General features: G+C 35.3%; 1 protein-coding gene across 7 annotated transcripts in view; it reads left to right on the top strand.

Annotated features, from left to right (window-relative positions):
* Positions 1 to 22595, top strand: part of MED23 (mediator complex subunit 23) — a 41353-nt gene extending 18758 nt beyond the window's left edge. For 4 of the 7 annotated variants that reach the window (XM_021693298.2, XM_044917679.1, XM_044917681.1 and 1 more), the window contains 17 exons: positions 507 to 652; positions 1624 to 1869; positions 4107 to 4249; positions 5273 to 5447; positions 6160 to 6323; positions 8723 to 8847; positions 9869 to 10074; positions 10163 to 10343; positions 11343 to 11513; positions 11946 to 12162; positions 13788 to 14024; positions 14976 to 15141; positions 15717 to 15789; positions 16767 to 16981; positions 17937 to 18057; positions 19253 to 19384; positions 21461 to 22595. In XM_021693298.2, the coding sequence (XP_021548973.1) occupies positions 507 to 652; positions 1624 to 1869; positions 4107 to 4249; positions 5273 to 5447; positions 6160 to 6323; positions 8723 to 8847; positions 9869 to 10074; positions 10163 to 10343; positions 11343 to 11513; positions 11946 to 12162; positions 13788 to 14024; positions 14976 to 15141; positions 15717 to 15789; positions 16767 to 16981; positions 17937 to 18057; positions 19253 to 19384; positions 21461 to 21628 (2886 nt within the window). In that variant the 3' untranslated portion in view covers positions 21629 to 22595. The remainder of the gene's footprint in view (positions 1 to 506; positions 653 to 1623; positions 1870 to 4106; positions 4250 to 5272; positions 5448 to 6159; positions 6324 to 8722; positions 8848 to 9868; positions 10075 to 10162; positions 10344 to 11342; positions 11514 to 11945; positions 12163 to 13787; positions 14025 to 14975; positions 15142 to 15716; positions 15790 to 16766; positions 16982 to 17936; positions 18058 to 19252; positions 19385 to 21460) is intronic. The other 3 variants (XM_044917680.1, XM_044917682.1, XM_044917684.1) reach the window with 3 other exon arrangements.
* The last annotated feature ends 519 nt before the right edge of the window (positions 22596 to 23114 follow it).

The raw sequence follows: 23114 nt of genomic DNA on the forward strand, positions 1-23114 counted from the left end.
TTCCAGACATCCATGTCATTTCCCCCATCAGTATATAATATATGTATATGTGTGATGATGTATATTATTAGTACTTATTTTTTTATTAGTACTTATTTAGATTGTATATTTCTTAATTGTTGGATGTTCTTGAAAAGTGTGTATGTGACTTAGAAATTCTGTGTTTTCAGCATATTCATCACATTCAGTAAAATTTCATAGTGTGTGTTTTTTTAAGAATATAATTTTAAATGATTGTGAATGCCTCGTGACAGTAGGAAAAACTCAACTAAGCGTCTGTGAATTTCTGTTAATTTCTTGGCAAGGAAAAACAATCTTGTAATAGTTTCATTATTTTATAGCTGTTAGATCTTCTGATTTGTATTATTGAATAGTCAAAGAACAATTGAAGTTAAAGGATATTTTAAAAAGAGGTATATCAATAATGAATTATTAGAATACGTATTTATTAGAATACATATAATTAGTTAATTCTTTCCTATAATGTGCATATTGTTACTTTCCAGTATATCCCAGTTCCCGATATTAACAAACCCCAGTCAACTCATGCCTTTGCAATGACTTGCATTTGGATTCATCTCAATAGAAAAGCCCAAAATGACAACTCCAAGCTACAGATTCCAATACCTCATTCCCTAAAGCTTCACCATGAGTAAGTAATTTGTAGGTTAAGTTAATTTTTTTAATTAATAAGTAGTGTATTGTAGGCTACTCTTGGTCTCAGTATTTGTATGAAGTATGGAAATCTCCCCACACCCACTGGGGGTAAAGGTGAATATTTAATGTGTAATGGCCTGCCAAGAAAAACTGACCAATACCTGTATCAGAAAACAACTAGAAAATTTTTATGTGTTTGCAGATATATATATATTTATTTAATTTCCAGGTCTAATTTTTGCTTTTACATGTTTTACCTTAATTAAAGTTCTTATTTTCCAAAAGTATGTGAAAATGTTTCAAAATTTCTTAAGTACTCAGGAGTTGAGAGTGATCTGACAGATGTCTTCACTCCCTGGGCAGCCAGGATTATTTGAGCTGCTCTGGCTGGTGTGCTCCCTTACACCGTTTCCAGAGCTGTGATTACTCAGAGAAGATTGCCTTGTTAGACAGACTTGGCTTTAGATAGGGTGTTAGGAACACCTGAAATTCCCACCTAGAACTTCTGACAAGGACTGCCAAATCTCTTCATAGGAGACTGTAGGGTAGGGAGACTTCACATTTCATTTGGCTTTCCCTTTATGAGACATTCCTTAATCATTTTTTCACAGTGACATCTATAATGAAGCCACATTGTTGTGTTTAACCAGATAGATAATAAATAGAAACAAAGTTCATGAATTCTTGAGTTATTTCTTCATTATCTGAATCCTAGTGCTGTGTGTGTAGTAATACTTAACAAATATCCATTAATTGATAACTTGTGATTACTTAAGTTCTTTTTGAAAGGCTACTCAAACTTTTCTATGCTTCCACTCTACATTTTGGGCAGAAACTGTCACATCTGTAGGAATAAAGATAGTATTAGTAAATCATTTCATGAAATTAAATGTTTTTTAAAGCACAGAGTTAACATTCTGGGAATTATTTGCATTGTTTACTGTTTAATGGTACTTGAAATTTTAGGTTCCTACAGCAGAGTCTTAGAAATAAGAGTTTACAAATGAATGACTATAAGATTGCCCTGCTGTGTAATGCATACTCTACAAATTCAGAATGTTTTACATTACCCATGGGAGCTCTGGTAGAAACTATTTATGGAAATGGAATTATGAGAGTACCTCTTCCTGGAACGAGCTGCTTGGCTTCAGCATCTATTACTCCCTTACCCATGAACCTCCTGGATTCACTGACAGTTCATGCCAAAATGAGGTATGTTCTTTTTATTTATTTGCTCCTGTGTCAGGAAATTGATATCAGTGTAGTATAGGCTTTATTTCATGATTATGTATGTGTTTTATGGTTAGGTACATTTTTTTTAAATGATTAGGTTTATTTTATTACAAAAATGATATTTACTTATTTTTTTAAGGTTTTATTTATTTGAGAGAGAGCATGTGCGCACGCACGAGCAGGGGGAGGGGCAGAGGGGGCGGCAGGCAGAGGGAGAAGCAGACTCCCCACTGAGCAAGGAGCCCGATATGGGGCTCGATCCCAGGACCCCGGGATTGTGACCTGAGCTGAAGGCAGACATTTAACCGACTGAGCCACCCAGGCGTCCCAAAAGTGGTATTATAGGAATTCTAGAGTGTACAAATAAACCTCAAGAAAATATTGAGAAATAAACATTGTAAAATTTTTTGGTGTATGTTCTGAGTCTTTTTTTCTGTGTATAAATATATGCATTTATGGGTTGGGATTTTTCTTTTAACAAAATGGATTCTTACTGCAATAGTTTTTTTTTTTTTTTTTAAGATTTTATTTGTTTATTTGAGAGAGAGTTGGGGAGAGAGAGAGAGAGATCAGCGGGAGGAGGGGCAGAGAGAGAGGGAGAAGTAGACTCCCCTCTGAGCAGGGAGCCGGATGAGGGATTTGATCCCAGGACCCTGAGATCAGGACCTGAGCAGAAGGCGGACGGTTAATCAACTGAGCCACTCAGGCGCCCTGCAATACTCTTTTATAACCACCTTTTCCCCATAATAATCGAACAAACACCTCTTTCAGTCTAGTGTTTTTTTAAAAACATCTGTTTTAATTTCTATAAAGAAGTCTTTTGTGTGGCTATATATGTTTATTTAGTCAGTTCCACATTGTTGGACATGAATTATTCAGTGTCTTAGTATTATAATGATGGCTATGAAAACTGCTTTTAAGGCTGTATTTGCACCTACCTATAATACATTTTGATTAAATAATTTGCTGAAGGTAGAATTGCTGAGTCCAGGGATATGAAAATTATAATGCCTGTACTATATTGGTAATAAATAGGGATGCTTTTAGAATTGACATTTGCATAGTTTCTAAAAAGACAGGAATGGCTCTGTTGGTTGTGATTCTAGAACCTCAGGTACCCCTAGGAGCCAAGCTGACAATGTGAGTGAGTGCCACATGGTGCTGAGTGAAAGAGTGCCAGGTGTTCATGCACATGCAAGTATGTGTATCTAGAAGGGATTGAGGCTGACTGAAGCATGCAGGACTTACCTCATGGTGCTGCCATTTTAGCTAATTTCTATAATGTAAGAATGTAGACTAGTATAGCTAGATCTTCTAAATTTTTTTGAGAAGGGCTAGAAATCCAGATTTTCATTTCTAGTCTTTTAGCTCTTAAGTATTGGCTCAAAGTTCAGACACTATGTAGGTAAAGGAGAATGTATCTGTGGGACATCGGTTCTAGAAGAGCCATGCTCTTTTTCTAATGGTAAACATTGTCATAGCATTATATATGTGCTTTACCTGCTTGTGTGACAGAGTTGAGGAAAACCGTGTTAGAACCCAACATTTGGATCTTAGCGGTGATTTTTTTAAGTAATTCTGTAATAAAAGTCATTTAATTTCTGAAATAGTTTGTTACATATTTGAAAAAGAAAAACAGACTAAAACCATACATGCTCTTTTTGTTTAAATTATTTTGGGGTTTGTTTTTGGTTTTTGTGTGTTTTAGTCTTTTTTTTTAATTCAAGTGTGTTCTTATGAGTCGTACCCAAATTTTGCTTTTCCATGTGCAGAGGGATCCTGATGTGCATTGAAAGCACCATGGAAACCAGAATTAGTCTCAGGTTGTACAGTGCATCACTACCAAGTGTCCTGTACAACTTAAATGATTAAAATGGAGCTCATGCATTCATGTATTTAAGTTTAGATTTTTTTTTTTCTGAAGATTTTATTTATTTATTTGTCAGAACGAGAGATAGAGAGAGAATGTGAGAGTGAGTGCACAAGCAAGGGGAATGGCAGGCAGAGGGAGAAGCAGGCTCCTCACTGAGCAAGGAGCCTGATGCGGACTCAATCCCAGGACCCTGGGATCATGACCTGAGCTGAAGGCAGACGCTTAACAGACTGAGCCACCCAGGTGCCCCTAAGTTTAGATTTATACCAAGTTCCCTATAAGTAGAGTAACTGCTTATCTATGTCAAAAATAAGGCTTTTTCTTTTCTTTTGTTTTTCCTCAGCCTTATCCATAGCATTGCTACCAGAGTGATAAAACTTGCTCATGCAAAATCCAGTGTGGCCTTGGCTCCAGCCCTAGTGGAAACTTACAGTCGTTTATTGGTCTATATGGAAATAGAGTCCTTGGGCATCAAAGGATTTATCAGTAAGACAGAACTTTCTGGTGTTTATAACCATTAACCCATTCATTAATTCAATAGGTATTCTTTTAGGTGCCGGGGATGCAATAGTATGCAGATGTCACTTCCATCATAGAGATTACCTGCTAATGAGGGGGACAGACAAAGAAATAAATGAAGTATGGACTATGTCAGATGATAAGTCTTAAGGAGAAAAATCAATCAAAAAAGAGGGATAAGAGTGTGAGAGTGAGGAGAGTGAGTTGTACTTTAAAGTTATGATAAGAAAGAGGTGTTGTGTTAAGTGTTTGGGATGCAGTGAGCTAGACAGACATGGTACCTATTCTCATGCAGGAATGTGTGGTCCCATGTGCTTCTTTTGCTGGTTTGCCCCTGGGGCTAAGTCTGACTGGCAATAGGGAAGGAGTTTTCCTGCATTTCAGGAGATGGCTTATAGTATCTCTTAGTTGTTAGCAGTTCTAACTAATAGATACTTCCTAATATAGAAGTGTTTTTCTGATTCATGGTAATTATAACTTTTTACTAATACAGCATAATTTTAATTTGAACCATAATTATTCTTCTTCCCAGATAATTGAGGGTTGAATACAGCTTTTTTGGGAGAGAGGAAGGAATAAGAGTGGGTGTCATGCAATTTGTATATTAAAAAATGATCCTTATACTTCAAAAGACTGGGAACATTATGTTATAAAAGTAAAAGAAAATAAAAAAAATAAAAGACAACTGAAGTGAGGAAGGGTAATTTTTTTTTCATATGTTGTCTCATTTTTTCAGATGAACTTGAGTATCATTTGTCATATTCCAGCCAAAAAAAAAAAAAAGCAGACTTGGTATTCTAATTAAGATACAGATTTTTTTTCCTTACCATTAAAGGAGAAATTAATGGAGAAAATTTGGAAAGAGTCTGCGTGTGTGTGTGTGTGTTCATGATCAAATCTTTATGTAGATTTTACTCCATGTGACTTTTCTTCAGTACTTTTAATTCATAGCTTTTATAATTGGTACCTTAAATTGTTTTGTTCCTCAAGGTCAACTTTTACCAACTGTTTTCAAGTCCCATGCATGGGGGATCTTACACACACTTCTTGAGATGTTCAGCTACCGGATGCACCACATCCAGCCTCATTATAGAGTGCAGCTCCTGAGCCATCTTCATACTCTAGCCGCAGTTGCACAAACCAACCAGAACCAGCTCCATCTCTGGTGAGCTCTTGGATGACGGTCTTTCCTTAAGATTTCTTAGAAACTTTGTTGAACATGGGGAACTTAATCCTTTATAGTATTTGTATTCATATGTCATAAATCTCCTCTGCTTCTAGAGTCCTTTATTTCCAGTACAGAAGAAGTAGAGGACAGCTTTTTAAATAAGAAGTTATTAAGGTAGTTCAATCCTCACCTAGTGCTCTTTGGCCTGAGAATAAGTACTTCCAAGGCTTTTGACAAAATGTTCTAATTTAGCCCTTAAGAATATTGGATTTAAATACACTTCAGATTATGGTTATATTATCATGTCACTTTGATTTTGCTCTAAGTGAAAATATATTTGATTGAAAAATGTAATTTTTGAAATGCTGTATATCCAGGTGAAATTGTTTAGTCCTATAAGCTACAAGCTATCTTTTTCAAATGTGTAAATAATGTCGGTTTTTTTATAAAATTTGGCACCTTGGTTTTTTTTTTTTTTTTTTTTGGTTTTTTTTTTTTTTTTTTTTGGCACTTCAGGGTTTTAAAACAAATTAAACAAAGCTCATTTTCACGTAAAGGAGGAGGGTGTTTTTTTAATCAAAGAAGAGGAATTCATAGTTTGCATGTTTTTTTCCATTTTAATTAACCTAGAATTAGGTTTAATTCTAAAATTCTAGAATTTTATATGCAACTTAATTTTTTCATTTCTTTTTGTTCTCCCACCTTTCAGTGTTGAGAGCACTGCACTTAGGCTTATAACAGCATTAGGAAGCTCAGAGGTACAGCCACAGTTCACACGCTTCCTGAGTGATCCCAAAACGGTGCTATCTGCAGAATCTGAAGAGCTGAACCGAGCCTTGATATTGACCTTAGCTAGAGCAACTCACGTAACAGGTAACAGTGAATATGGTGATTATCACCAACAAAAACAGATGAATTAGAGCATGCAGTGTTCCTACTGATTATTAAGGGGATAACATACTGAAAAGATCCATTTCATTTGTTTAAAAAAAAAATAGTTGTTTAATACCTTTAATCATTAATGGAGGTTCTTCTATGTACTATCATTTTAACTGAGTTGAGCTTCAGTTTTCAGCCATTTTACATCATTTTTAAGTAGTGGTTCTTGAGATTTTTGGTCTCAGGACCACTTTACACTCTTAAAAAAAGAAATTCCCAAAGATTTTCATTTATATGGGTTATATCAATATTTACTTTATTAGATATTAAGATACATGCTTTTTAACTTTTTTATTTAAATTCAATTTAGTTAATATGCACTGTATTATTAGTTGGATGCTTTTTTAATATTTTTTGATTCACTTAAAAATAATGAACTTGTTACATATTAACATAAATGGCATATTTTTTGTGAAAAATAAATTATATATTCTCTAGAACAAAACTTTAGTGAGAAAAGGCACCACTGTTTCACATTTTTTGCATCTCTCTTTAATATCTGATGTAAAAGAAGCTTTGCTGGATCTTATATTTACTTCTACATTTCATTTATTGCAATATGTTATTTTAGAACTGAAAAAAAATATGGCCCCACACAGGTATGAGGTTGGAAAGGGGAGGAGTATTTTAATGGCCTTTTCCAGTAATTGTCAATATTCTTTGATGTCACACAAAATTGGACAAGTAATGGTTTCTTAAACTTAGTTGCACTGTAGAATCGAAGTTCTATCAGTTAACTTTTGGTACTCTATTACATTATAATCCTTTGGTCTGTTTTGCACACCTAATGGATTTTTTTAATTCATGTATATTTTATAACTATGAATTAGTTTTTGGAAAGCTTTGGTTCACTGAGTTATGTAGATCTTAAAATGTTGGCACACTTCATTATACAGTATCATAAAATTACATTTGTTAGTATCACTGCAAATTTCATTAGGAAAATCATTAAGTTTTGGAAAACTATCAGGCTTATAGTAGTGGATACAAGTTTTCCAAAATTTTGATTTTTCACTTGAAAAGTCAGATTTTATCATTGGCAAAAGATGTGGTCATTTGTTTTCCTTGAAGTAACAGGCTCCCTTTGTTAATTTTCAAGAAAATTTCTGCTTAATGCCCAAGTCCGAATAACTGTAGTTTTCTGTCAGATGTTCTTTCAAGTAAAAATGGAATTCCATAAAAAAAAAAAAAGAGCTTATTTAACTCGATATTCCACACTTGATCTTAGCCAAAAGGCCAAGAAGCAACTTAACTCGATATTCAAACAATTGCACAAGTACTTTTACTTAGGATACCCATCGTACTTTGATGTGTAGCTAGGACACTTTATGCATACTTCCATTTTTATCACAACATAAGATTAGATGTACTTAAGGACTAGGATATAGTCCTTTTCACTACTTCAAGAATAGTCTTGAGTAAAACTGGCACTTCCCCCCTACTCCCCCCACCCGCCCTGAGAGTGTGGTGAAGATTACAGTGGCTGTTAGTATAGTCTGGTGCCACTGTTTGATTGTTCTGAGGGCCAGCAGTTTTACTTACCATTACCTTTGCTGCATCAGTGCACATATCAACACAGTGAAAAGATCAGTATTATCTTAGTATTATGGTTTTAATAGTTTTGATGTCATCGAATCCTTAAAAGGATATTGGGGACCCACAGAATCTGCAGACCACACTTTGAGAACTGCTGTTTTAAAGAAATAGTTATTGAATTTAGCAACCTCAAATACATCTGTGTAAACTATCTTATTTTACAAAAATTAACCTTCTTGATTTAAAGAGTTAAAGTCTTATAGCTGTTTCAACCACTAGAAAAGATACCTACTTTCTTAATTCTGTTTCCTTGGCTCAATAAAGTGCTGATACCTCATTGTCAGAGTGAACTACATGAGCAATCGTGGTGGGCCTGTATCACTGTTAGATCATTGGTGCTCTGTAACCTTAAAAAAAAAAAAAAAGATTGCAGGAGCACCTGGGTGTCTCAGTCCATTAAGCGTCCAACTCTTGATCTCAGCTCAGGTCTTAATCTTAGGGTCATGATTTCAAGTCCCATGTTGGGCTCCACGCTGGGTGTGGAGCCTACTTAAATAAAAAAAAAAAAGATTGCAATGTCTTTTGTCTTCTTTTCAAAAATTGTGTTCATTTTACTAATGTAGTAATTCAAATCATTTATAAACTAAGAGAATATAGGTTTAAACTGAATATAACTAGCTAAGCAGTGAGTGTATTGCAGTGAAATTCAATGGGTTTACATAATTGTTACTTTCTCTGTGATACTTATGAATTGTGGGTCATTTATATCTGGATTACATCTGTTTGTTTATGTTTAGATTTTTTTACAGGCTCTGATTCAATTCAGGGAACTTGGTGTAAAGACATACTTCAGACCATCATGAGTTTTACTCCTCATAACTGGGCGTCACACACTCTTAGCTGTTTTCCAGGCCCACTACAGGTAATTTGGTCTTGAATTACATATTGAATGTATACAAAATCATTCTTCCATTTAATATATATGAAATCATTCTTTCCCATTAATTCATTTCTTCCCATTTAGTGTTATTCTAGAGAGCTTGTTTTAGTGATATCCAAAGGAAATTAACTTTTATTTCTTTTTTTAAAAAATCTTTTCCTATTCCAAAGTCTCTTGAGTTGTTCCCTGTCATACTCCAGGATTGGATATGTTCCTAAAAATATAATTTTGGTTTTGTCTTATTAGTTAACAGTCTTAGAACCTTGTGAGAATGAACATATCACCTGAAAAAAAGGTTTCTCTCTCTTAGAACTGAAATGGGGAGAAATACAGCTTAACAAAGCTTCACAGAATACACATTGTTACACTTGACTGAATTTTTTTTAATCACACAGAAAGACTATAAACTTGGCTTTTATAATATGGAGAAAGGAAAACCTCATCTGTCCTCTACTTTTCAGAGAAAAGTTTAAAAGCATAATGAACATCTGCTTTCTAGAACTTCCAATAGGGTTAGAACAAACTTATCAGAATTACCTAGAGGGCTTGTTCAGATAGACTGCTGAACTTCCAATTCAGTAGGTCTAGAATGGGGTCCAAGTCTACATTTCTTACAGGTCCCAGGTGATGCTGGTTGATGGTCTGAGATAGTATAATGGATTTTCCTTATAGAGATAATAAAATATGTAACCAAAAGGTACATAAATTTTTTTTTTTTTTTTTTTTAAGATGAACAGAAGTATCAACAAGTGATTGAGGAAGCTTTGAATTCAGGCTTGCTTGGAATTTCTGCTTAGGAAATCTAGGAAAGGAATCTTAGAGATAATCTAGTCAAGCCTGTGTGTTTTCCCATTATAGAAATTCAGTCTTGATTACTAAGTTGCTTGAGGTCACATAGAGTTTATTAGTGTCAGAATCAAGCCTAGAATGGTTTCTTGACTCTATAGCCAATGCTCTTCTTTTTAGTATAACCCTTGAAGTAAACTTCTGATCTTCCTTTTAGGCATTCTTCAAGCAAAATAATGTACCTCAGGAAAGCCGTTTTAATCTGAAAAAAAATGTGGAGGAGGAATATAGGAAGTGGAAGTCAATGACCAATGAAAATGACATCATTACCCACTTCTCTATGCAAGGCTCTCCTCCTCTCTTCCTTTGTCTTCTCTGGAAAATGCTCTTGGAAACAGATCATATTAATCAGATTGGCTATAGGTAAGCCAGAAACCTACATCTGCATTCCATTTGACAAACCATTATACCATATAGCAATATAACTTATTATTTATTCTTGGTTTTCTAGAGTGTTAGAAAGAATTGGAGCCAGGGCCTTGGTAGCCCATGTGAGAACATTTGCAGATTTCTTAGTATATGAGTTCTCTACGTCAGCTGGGGGTCAACAACTCAACAAATGCATTGAAATTCTTAATGACATGGTATGGAAGTATAACATTGTTACACTGGACAGATTAATTCTCTGCCTGGTAAGAATACGCTTATTTAAGAATAAGTTTCTAAGCTGCTTCATTCTCTTTTGGATCAAGGTGTGTGACCGTCAGATCTTGTATTAATGTAGATATATTGCTTCTAAAGATTTAAGGAAATTATACGATAATCAAGCATTGCTATCACTTCCCTAAGGAACTAGAGATTTCCCAGTGTCTTCATTCATTCAGCAAGTGTGTATTAAATATCTGCTGTGTTCTATGCATAGAAAGTATAGAAGTAAATAAGACAGTCATGGTCCTGGCCTTGTGATGCTGTAAAAGTACAAGCAATTAGACCCTGAGTTGATTCCCAAAGGCTCCCACTAGAAGCAGGAAGTGGTTTAAAAAAAAAGCCATTGATTTTCTTTGTAGAGTGCTAATAATCATTTCTGTATACTTTGGCAGCCATATTCAGAACTGAATGTTTCTCATAGCCACCCAGTATTCCCCAAATTATTTTTCCTCTTCAGTTGGTGTCTATTTCAGGCAAAATTTTAAGAGAAGACACTGAACCAGGCTGGAAAATGCTACTTTTTTAAAAACTATAATGGTGATATTTGGGGTGGCTTATTTGATTAACATTAACCTCTTAGCTATGGAACATAAATATAAATATGGTTATGACATAGGAGAAATAAGCTAAATCTATAAATCAGTAAAATAGAAGGATAAGATAGAGGTGTAAGGAAAATATCGCCAGGGAACAATGAGAGACCACATCTATCTAGGTGAGAGATCTTGAAGGATGGATTGAATTTCAACAAAAGAAAAAAGAGGGACACTTTGGGCAGAAGGAATGGTGAGAACCAAAAATGGGCAAGAAAGTCAGATATGTTTAGGGAATTCTGAACAGTTGGTTAGGGGTAGACTCGACATATAATAAAATTCTAATAATAGTGAGATATTACTGTCTTCAAATATAGACTATCTAGTAGCAGACCCATGCTTTTGCACAGGTCAGACATTGTAATATCATTTTTCTGTTGTTCTCCAAAGGCCATGCGTAGTCACGAAGGAAATGAAGCCCAGGTTTGTTATTTCATAATTCAGTTGCTGTTACTCAAACCAAATGATTTTAGAAATCGAGTAAGTGACTTTGTGAAGGAAAATTCTCCAGAACACTGGCTACAGAATGACTGGCACACCAAGCACATGAATTATCACAAGGTACTAATTCAAATCAGTGCTTCAGTGAATCTTGTTTACGTCATTCTTAGGTATTTGGCTAATTGGTTTGGCTGTTTTCTTTGTGGTTCTACTGTTTTCTCTCTAATCTGTATAGAAGGAAATTAGCTCTCTAAACTGCCTCAAGGTTCTAGAGTATCTCTATGTTAGGGATTTATTGAAACTGCAGTTTTAGTAGACGTGAGTACTTAAAAAATGAAAGGGTTATTACAAATTCTTTTATACATAAATCTCTTTTGGTATGTCTTTGGGATAATATTTTTGTTAAGTAAAGCACTCTAGATTTATTTCATTGCATTGCAAAAACAAACATGGTTTCATATTCTTTTAAAAATGACAAGTTTATTTAGCTTTATTTTTTTAAGAGAATAAAAAAAGATGCCCTGAACATTGGCCATTTATTCACTTCCACAGAAATACCCTGAGAAACTATATTTTGAGGGCCTGGCGGAGCAGGTTGATCCTCCTGTGCAGATCCAGTCTCCCTATCTACCCATCTATTTTGGAAATGTGTGTCTTCGATTTCTCCCAGTATTTGATATAGTAATCCACAGATTTTTAGAGTTGCTTCCAGTTTCCAAGTCACTGGAGACTCTACTAGATCACCTTGGTGGCTTATATAAATTTCATGGTAAGCTTTTTCAAATTTTAATTCCATCTAATAACTCAATAAACAAAAGTAGTCTGGGCATGACTATATGGGTAATCATGGTTCTAAAGATTTTATTTTAATTGTTTTTCAATAAAAGTGTTTTGAGAATAAGTGCTATATAGCAATGCCATGAAGTGTAAAATAGATGACATACAAATATGAATAGGTAGGTCATGGCAAATGTATTAAAAAGTAGAAATAAAAGTGATATGCAAGAGATGCCCCCTTTTACGTAGTGTGTGATTAGTTGCCAAGTGAGTAGAGAAGGAGAAGGGTATGATCTGAGTTCAGAACAGACTATGTTACTATGAACTAACTCAGTAGGCTTCCTAGATGATAGGATTCGAGCTCTTGATACATGTGATTTATATAAACAGGAAGGAAAAGAGAACATCCTAGGCAGAAGGAATCCTTTGGAAAAATCATAGCATTTTGAAGACAGTCTCCTCATTGGCTAAATTGAGAATTTAAACTTTGTACCCAACACTTAGATCACTTGAAGTGCCAGGCTGAGAAGTTTTGATCTTATAACCTGCAGATAATCAAGAGTCAGCTAGAAGTTACTGAGTAGGGTCATGGCATAGAAAGCGACACTTTAGAAAGATAAATCTAGTTGTAGTTGGCAGCATGTTTTGGAAGGAAGAAGCCATTTCAAAGACTTCTGTCAAAAAATTCAGTTATATGATTAGTACCTAAACAACTATGATGACATTGGAAATGAGAAGGAAGGGACAGATAGTCAGGGAAGAAGGAAGAGGACTTGATTGGCTGCTTGTGGGGAGAATATAGAAGGAAAGAAGTCAAAGACAACTCTGAAGTTTTAAACTAGGTGACCAGAGAATGGTGGAGTCAGTGACAGGAGCGTGAAAGGCCTAGAGCCACTGTGGGGACTAAGTGTATTTCTCAGGGGCGGGGCGGGGGGAGGGGAGTTCTTCTCAGTCCTTTGTCTAAGATGTCTTCCTCCTAACCAGAAATCCATATTGCATTTTAGCACTACAGAATAGGTATGAAGTTCAAGCAAGCATTCCTTTAAAAAACTTTTTTTGGGGGGTGGGGGAATTAGGTAACATCCACATGGTAGAGAAGGGTATGCAGTGAAAAGTAGTTAACCCCATCATGACCTCCAGCTGGCCAGTTTCTTTCTCTAGGAGACCACTGTTACCAGTTTCTTGTGTATCCTTCCTTAGATATTCTGGGGTTCGTTTTTTTCCCCCACATAAATAATATAGGATATGCACATTGTTCTGCACCTTATTTTTAATGCCTTTATGATGTGTTAGGATTGATTACTTTGTATCAGTACATAAAAAACTCATTCATGCCACACATGCCATGATTTACCTTGTTTTGACCATTTAGACTATTCTAATCTTTTGCGAATGTAAACAGAGCTGCAATGGATATTCCTTTACATAATATGTATATGTTATTAGAAGCCTTCTGCCTTGTCCTAAAATAAAAATGCTCATTGTATGCAATTGCCCAGCATGTGAAATAGTTTCATGAGCTTCTGAGCTATTTTTTGATAATCTTGAAAAATGGGGTTAGTTTTTCATTGTGGGTAACCAGATTAACGTTGTGATGATCTGTTTTCTTCTTGGCAGATCGCCCTGTGACTTATTTGTATAATACCCTGCACTATTATGAAATGCACCTGAGAGAACGCCCACATCTCAAGCGAAAGCTTGTCCATGCCATCATTGGCTCACTCAAGGATAACCGACCGCAAGGCTGGTGTCTAAGTGACACATACCTGAAGTGTGGCATGAATGCACGAGAAGAAAATCCTTGGGTCCCAGATGACTCCTACTATTGCAGATTGATTGGCAGACTAGTAGATAATATCCTTTTCATTGTGATTTTTCCAGACCCTTCAGAAATAACTATATGTTGATTTGTGAGAACACATATTATCCTTTCAAAGTAATATTTTTATATATTCCAAAACTAGTTTTTTTTATGATCATTTTTAGTTTTACTTTTGTAGAGGTTTTGAAATCTTAAATTAGCAGCAGCAAGTTAGCTGCCAGATAGGCAGACATTCACTCCATTAAATGTTATATCTAAAAACAGACCTAGTGAGGTTGTTGCAAAGAAAAAAATTCTTATTTCTAAAAAAAGTACTCTTTGTTGTAGTAAATGCATCTGTTGGCTACTGGAGAACATAGAATTTTGTTGCTTTAAATAAATCCTTAGGTCCTTTTAAAAAATACTAATAGATAATAAAACTTTCTTTTTTAATGAAAAGGCTGCTGTATATGTATTTTTATTTCTTTATTTTGATTTCATGTTTTAAGTTATTAGCACACTGTGCTTACTATGTCTGTACACCATGCCACTGTTTACTAGGTAGAGCAATTTTACGTAAATGGGTGTGATTTGTTTTCCTGTGTGAAGGCATTTGTTTCCTGAAGTAAAAGATTTACTCATTATAAAGTAATGTTCTTATCAACTGTCTTATAACTATTAAAAGAAATAGGTGGATGAAGCCTGGGGCTACTCTGGTTGCCTCTCTAGCTATCTTGTCAGTTATAAAAGCACAAGAGCTGCCATTTATACCTTGTGGTTAATCACATGGTTGCTGTCAGTACATTTCAGTTATGTCAAACTGATGTGTATTTGGTTCTTATTTGCCTCTTAATTTCTGTTCAGTCACTTCTTGGGGGCTTATAATCAGATAAATTGATAATAAAATGAGATATTTACACGTGAAACACTTTTAAAACTATGAAGCACTACAAATGTGAGCCATTAATCTCAAAATAAGCAGTTACTGCTTTAACCATCTGCACCGATGGCTGGCAAATCTCCTGGTCCTTTCCCAAACTGCGACTGGAGATTCAATGAGTTTCCCAACCCAGCTGCGCATGCACTGCATGTTACTTGTGTGGAGCTCATGGCCTTGGCTGTTTCAGGTGAAGATGTTGGAAATGCGCTTCTAAATGTCGTCCTGAAAAGGTGTGTATTCTGTTTCATGTGATAAGATTCATTGTTTATTTGTAAAAAGAATGATATTTTATTTGGAACTGTTAGACAAACCTGTTGTCCCAAGGCTGATGCATATGGGATGGTAATTGTCTTTTGGTCCCAGATTTTATCTTTGTGATACAGATGTAATGGAGTGAACCCTGGACAGTGTCAGAAGACCTGGGTTTGTTCCCACCTCTACTCTTCATTAGCTGTTTGACATTTAATAAAGTTAGGAATAATGTTAACATCTCACCAAAGATAGTTTTTCAAGATTCCTTTCTTGAAGATCAACATAAAGTAGGGGGTAATGATTGGAGAAGTATAAATAAGTAGAAATAGTCTTTCATCCCAGCAACCATTGTTAAAGGAGACAACTAAGAAAAGCCTTACTTACCTTTTGGGTATATTAAATTTTTACTCAATAAAAATTCATTGTAGTTTTTTTGGAGTAGGTCAGTTGTTAGCCCTGAATTATATAAATTCTCAAAATAAGATCCATTATCAACCATATAAAAGTATTTTTGTAATTTCACATTTTTTATTCTTTTTTTCTTCACTTAAAGTCAGCCGTTAGTGCCAAGAGAGAATATTACAGCATGGATGAATGCAATTGGACTGATCATCACTGCATTACCAGTGAGTTAATAACTGTGATTTGTACATAGTAATGGAATGCAGTTGTCCCCTGTCGGCCACAACAATAAGATGCATGTAAGATGCCCTGTACGAGGACAACACACAGTTAAGGAAGTATTTCTGTATTTTTTAAGTTTTTATAGTATTATTGCTTCAGAAACCTGCAGTGAGTATTTTCTTTGCCTTCTGCCTGAGATCTAAAAACCTACCTGATCTATGGGTCCCTGCATCCTTCGGTCCCATCTTATCTATCCAACCTTACTTTGACATTAAAATCTGATCTACTTTTGACCACTTAACATGTTACGTATTGAGCCTTTGCTCATGCAAATAATGCTTGTTGAAATATGTTTTAAGTACTTCTGATGTGTGGCGTAATGAGACATGCAGAACCCCTCTTCCTTCTGTTAGCTTCTCTAAAGCCTATTCATTCTTTGCCAGCTTAGGTCCTGCTTCTTCAGTGACCCATTCTGTGACCTCACATGTGTCTACTCAGTTGACTGTTGGCAATAGTTGACTGTTGCAGTATCTTTCAATAACATTGTCTAACCCTGTGCTCTCCAAACTTGATTATTCACCTCTCCAAATCAATCATTTTTTTCCTTACACACCTCCAAAATATATGTATTTATTTCTGAGTTATTTATGTGTACTAGTGTTGTCTGTATAATAGATATTGGTAAAAACAATTTACTGTATAGTAAATATCAGACACTAAATGAACGGGACAGACACATGTATAGAGCTCTCTAACTCACAGACACTTATCCCCAGGTTCTTATTGACTTAATTTGACTTACTATGAAGCCACCTACTTTTGCTTTCAAAATCTCCATTACACAAAAACACAAGCTAGATAAGTAAAACTTTAAAGAATGAGAAAGTGCCATGATTTTAGGCTTTGGAGTGGAATATTGGAAGTGGGGTGGAATACCGGATAAGGGTATTTTTCATCAGGCTTTCCTCTGATTTTAAAGGAGCCATATTGGATTGTCCTGCATGATCGAATTGTGAGTGTAATCAGCAGTCCCAGCTTGACAACCGAGTCAGAGTGGGTTGGCTATCCATTCCGCCTATTTGACTTCACTGCTTGTCATCAATCCTACTCCGAGATGAGCTGCAGCTATACGTTAGCTCTCGCACATGCTGTGTGGCACCATTCTAGCATTGGGCAACTTTCTCTCATTCCCAAGTAGGTATTATGATTTCTTAAGTAAATTGGACTTTTTCATTTTGTGTTTTTTTAATCTCATTTACACAGGAGGTATGTATCTCATTCAGTAGAATAACTTGCAAAGTGAGTTTTAATTAAGTAGAATTTCTAGATAATGAGAAAGTTCCTTTATTTCAGAATTGTTTGAAAAAATTAATTTGTATGTGCAAAAAAATAGTCTGGCATCTAGTTTTCCATTACAGTTTCAGGAGGTTTAGTCAGATGCAGGCTTTTTCCAGATTATATCCCAAAAGGTGCATTTTGAACTGAATAACTCATATTAACCTATTTTCTGATTATTTTTCTTGACTATAAAATTGGTAGTAATTAGATTCAGATTTCTTCAGAATGGCATTTATATTAGATTGGTTATTCTCGTTTTATTTCAAATACTGGTTTTTCCTGCTATTCAAAAGTAGAGTATTCCTATGAAACCTTCCATAAGCCAAAATGACATAAAGTGAAGCATATCCCACCCTTTCTGAAAGTTCATGTTACGCCAATTCATTTTTACAGAAAACCTACATTAGTACCTATTTTTGCTAACCAAAAGAAAACCAAAGAGAATTTTTGCTTTTTACAAAAAAAAAAGCCATTGCAATAATAATAATAATAATAATGATAATAATAATAATAATCCTTTTGTAAAAGCAAAGTGGCATAAAGCAAATTTTCAGAAAGCAGGCGGGGATACCTGTAATTCACATTCTGTCATTCCGTAATTTTACTGTTGAGAATGACTCCTAAATCTGAAATAATTTATTTTGATAATCAAATGAAAATCATAGCCAGTGAGAATGTAAGATTAATTAGAAAAAGAAACTTTACAAAAAATTACAAATTTTAGAAATGCCTGGGTAGGCTGTATCAACAAAGTTCAAACAATTCAGCTGATTTGAAGTGAAAAGAAATTTTGCTAATCTTCAAATTTTAGGTTTCTCACTGAAGTCCTTCTTCCTATAGTGAAGACCGAATTCCAGCTGCTTTATGTGTACCATCTTGTGGGGCCATTTTTACAAAGATTTCAGCAAGAGAGAACTCGATGTATGATAGAGGTAAAATATAACCTGGGTTGTCTGTGATAAGATTAAGTTCTAAAAGATTTATTGTTGTTTCTTTCCCAGTGTTTTCCAAACTGTATATCATCATAACCATTAGTAGTGAAATTAGTTTAGCAGGATCTAAGAACAATTTTAGAGGATTTAGTGTGCCCATAACTTAGTATGTCTATAATGAGTTTGATGTGGGATGTATTAAATTAGAAATGCATGGGGGCGCCTGGGTGGCTCAGTTGGTTAAGCTACTGCCTTCGGCTCGGGTCATGGTCCTGGAGTCCCGGGATCGAGTCCCGCATCGGGCTCCCTGCTCAGCGGGGAGTCTGCTTCTCCCTCTGACCCTCCCCCTCTCCTGCTCTTTGTCTCTCATTCTCTCTCTCTCAAATAAATAAATAAAATCTTAAAAAAAAAAAATTAGAAATGCATGGGAAATACTCATTCTTAAGGTTGAAAAGAGGGTTAAGGATGGAGAAGTGAATTTGAGAGTTGGCCCTATAGTACAGAGTAATTAATTAAAATCATGGGAATGGATGAAGTCAGTCACCTAACAAGAGTGCAGAGAAAAGAAAATGAGACAAGAATAGAACCTTAAAGTATGAGCCACCAAATGGAACCAAGAAGGTACAACGTAAAGTATCCCTGAGACTGCAATTTAGACATTGAGAAATGGTTTCTAGAAAGGAGATTGTCTATCTCTTCATTTTAAACGACATTACGGAGTTATGAAGAGAAATTGCATTTAAGCCCTATTAGGGGACATTTTGTAGCACTTTGGATTCCTTTGTAAATGCAGACCATTATCAGGGCGCCTGGGTTGCTCAGTCAGTTAAGCATCCGACTCTTCATTTCGGCTCAGATTTGATCTCAGGGTAGTGGGATCAAGCCCCACATCAGGCTTCCTGCTCAGTGGGAGGTCTGCTTGAGATTCTTTCCATCTGCTCCTCCCCCACTCACATGCACACTCTCACATACTTTTTCTCTCTCTCTCTCTTTCAAATAAATAAATAAATCTTTAAAAAAAAATGCAGACCATATCGTATATCCAGTGCACATAGAGGTTTGTATGATCAGTGACAGTTCTTCAACAAACGTGTTATCCCTCTGTGTTAGTCTTGTAATGGAGTCCAGCTACATCATTCTAAATGCTTGAACCTTATTTGCCCCCTTAAATAATTTTATATTATTTGTTAAATAGATTGGAGTGGCATTTTATGACATGTTGCTGAATGTAGACCAGTGTAGTGCCCACTTAAATTACATGGATCCCATCTGTGACTTCCTGTATCATATGAAGTATATGTTTACTGGTGACAGCGTAAAAGAACAAGTAAGTTAACTTTATCTTTTAATGATATTTAGTTTAGAAAACTTGAATATATGATGATACACTTTTGTTTCAGTACTTTGTTATTTTTTTTTCTTCTAAGGGGAAAAGGTTATTATTAGACCTTTTTAGGCTACATGAACACATTATTCTGCATGTATAATTCAAGTACTAGTGAATACATGTTATAATTTCTCACACTTCTTCCCCTTGATAGTTGCAGCAGGACATCTGAAAAGACCTAGGTGGTTGATTAATAGTAATCTCATTCGCAAGAAACAGTACAGAATGTCTACTTTTTAAAAGATCAGAGAGGTACTATGTAATGAGTGAAGGAGATCCCACTTTTCTCACAGTGACTAGGGTACACTATGGGGACGTTGGACAGATTGCAGCATAACTAGAAGACTGAAGCCAGGGGGATCAAGAGAATAATTCATATAAAGGGTATTTGAAGGAACTGGAGGTACTTAACTTGAATTTTCAAAGTCCTAGGGAATTGTTTGTGTTCTCACTATTTGGAGGGTTGCCATTTGGAATAGGCATTAGATTTGTTCTGTGTTACTTCAAAAGGCATATAAACTCCAGTGAAGTTAAAGGGAAGCACGTTCAGACTCAGCATCTAAAGAGCCACTTCCTGGTAAAGTCTTCTGAAAGTGGAAAGGACGTCCTTGAATCATAACTGAGTTTCATCTCTATAGGAAACAGAGGCTTGGCTCTTTTAGAAGGGTGGAGGTAGGGCAGATAGGTGAAGTGACCTCCGCTCCATACCTTAATGTTATTTCTTTCTCTGGCAGGAAAGGAAGGTAAACTGACATATAAACATATGGATCCTAGTCTACGGGGTTCTTTCCTTGGAGCTAGGGACATGGAGTGGGGAGGATGTTCACTTCTTTATTGCCTCAGCAGGATTGTCAAAGTTGAGTGGAAAACAATACAGAAGTGTTTGATTTAGCATATTCTTTATATTTGGGCTTGAGAAACTTTGACACAAGGGAATACAGAAAGGAAAAATTATTAATAGGCTGATCTTTCCTGGTAAGGTCAAAGAGCAATTGAGTAAAGCTAAGAAAGCCATGGAACTGCGTGATGTTTTTATTTCTTTAAAGTATTTTAAGTAAAAGTAGATCTAATATTTTGTTTGAATTCCAAGTACAAACCAAAACCAAAAAAATTAGCTTTGTAGATAAATGTTACAGACATAAGTTACTCAAATAACTTCAAAATATAATCATACTTCATGCTTCTGTGATGATGGCATTTTAAAAGGAAGGTGAACTGGATGCCTGGGTGGGGGTGGTACAGTCGATTAAGTGTCCAACTCTTGGTTTCAGCTCAGGTTGTGATCTTGTGAGATTGAGCCCCGTGTCCAGCTCCATGCTCAGTGTGGAGTCTGCTTCAGATTCTCTTTCCCTCTCCCTTTGCCCCTCCCACTTGTTCTTTCTCTCTCTCTCAAATAAATAAATCTTAAAAAAATATATTAAAAAAGAAAAATAAAAAGAATGGTGGACTGGTTGGATACATAAAATTTCCAGTGTAAACTATATTAGCTTTTGACAGTGGGATGACTGGCTAGCTAAGTAAGTGAATATGTTTTTGTAAGTGTAGACATATATAGATTATATGCACATATATAACGTGTGTAAGGGAGAACACATTTTTTTCCTCATGTAAGAGAGAAATAATTTTATTTGCTTTTGTTAAAACATAAAACACAGAAAGAAACTTCTTATCCAGCCCACTCCACTCCCTGATTTTATTATCTCCTGATATGTATAAAGTACATCTTTAAAGATGGGAAATTGAGGGCGCCTGGGTGGCTCAGTCATTAAGCGTCTGCCTTTGGCTCAGGTCATGGTCCCAGCATCCTGGGATCAAGCCCCGCATTGGGCTTCCTGCTTGGCAAGAGGCCTGCTTCTCCCTCTCCCACTCCCCCTGCTTGTGTTTCCCTCTCTTGCTGTCTCTCTCTCTAAATAAATAAAATCTTTTTAAAAAAAATTATTTAAAAAAAATTATTTAAAAAAAGTGGGAAATTGAAGTTCTCTGGTTAAGATATTTTTTAATGTGTTTATTTCTTAGGTAGAGAAGATTATCTGTAATTTAAAACCAGCTTTAAAACTTCGTCTTCGATTCATCACACACATTAGCAAGATGGAGCCAGCTGCCGTGCCTGCACAAGCCATGAGTAGTGGGTCTCCAGCACCTCAGTCTAATCAGGTGCCAGGGTCTTTACCAGTAACTCAGTGAAATCCAGGTGCGTGGTGGTGAAAAGGGAAACACATCTGTCTTTGAAAGTGGACTCAAATCTATTAAATCTGAACATGATCAAGCCTACATAGTGACGTAGTAGAAGCAGTGAGGTTCAGATTGTTTTATTTTGATTCTAATGATGAATCTATTGATACTTTATAACTCCCATCTCCCTATCTATATTTTGTCTCTAAGAGATCAAGTAAGCTACATGTTGCTCATATCCATAACAATTTATTAGAGCTACCTAGGAATATGGAGGTATCTGGGATCAAATGACTTTTATCAGATACTTTCAGTCTTTCCTATTCTAGCCACTGGTTTTATTTTTAATTTTTATTATTAATGACTTCAGTCTTCAAATACATTGTTTTAAAGGCACCACACATGTAAAATAGTTACCCAATCATTTTATACATAAATCTCTTGGTTTATCTTTGGGATAAGAGATTTTTGTCAAGTGAAGGACTCTAGATTTCATCGCATTGCAGGAGCACAGTTTCATATTCTTTTAGAAACGGCTTAAAGTTTTTACCATAGGTTTCCAAATAAATGGGTTAATGTTTCTATCAAGGCAGATTGGCAAGTTTTTGCCTTTGCTGTGGATTTGAACTTACTGTATGAAATGAGTTGGAAGCCATGTAAGAAAATAACATAGAAATGCATAAACTTAATAAAATCATGGTTAAATGGTGATTCTGCAATCTCTATTTTTAAAAATAAATTAATTGCTTTTCCAGGTTGGCACTTTCACCTAGCCAATGATGCGATTCTTTAAATTTTTATAATCTTAAAATTTTTAAGTATTTATATTTTTAAATATAGCCTACATTTTGGTTTAGGGTTTATCAGATTTTGAGAGACAAACTGTTAATTTGGGGGAGCGGGATACGGCATTAAAATTGTAAAAAACTTAAAAAGTAATTGGTAAAATCTGCTGAATGAATAAACTGATTACTTACTCGATCTGAGCGAGTGTCTGCTGTATTCCAGGCAGTATGCTAACTGGGTTGTAACAGAGAACAGTTCTTATGGGTTGGACACTACAGATGGTGACGGACATTGGCCTGAGACTTAAGAGTTACTTTTTTTTTTTTTTTTTTTAAGAATCAGAGAAGCTTGACCAACTATACTTCAAATCTTTATTTCCAAATACATCCTTCTTAGACCTTTATATTCCTTGTGGTTCATATTATTCTGATCATTAAATCTTTATTTGCCATGCAAGTTCTCCAGAAATTTTATGCTAGAAATGAATTCAAGTATTACTTTTAACATAGTTTCAATATATTCTTGCTGCCTTGAAGAATATATTGCTTTGAGATCATAGAGTGGGAATAATTGTGACACTGGTATTATACAAATAGAATTAAAGGAAGTGAAAATCAGTACCACTTTCTCAAGGACAAATACATTCCAGTTAATTTATTAAAAATTACCTTTTTTCCTCTCTTACTAAAAATATGGGGATATGATTTTCCCA

The sequence above is a fragment of the Neomonachus schauinslandi genome, chromosome 8 (assembly GCF_002201575.2).
Source record: "Neomonachus schauinslandi chromosome 8, ASM220157v2, whole genome shotgun sequence".
Taxonomy (NCBI): domain Eukaryota; kingdom Metazoa; phylum Chordata; class Mammalia; order Carnivora; family Phocidae; genus Neomonachus; species Neomonachus schauinslandi.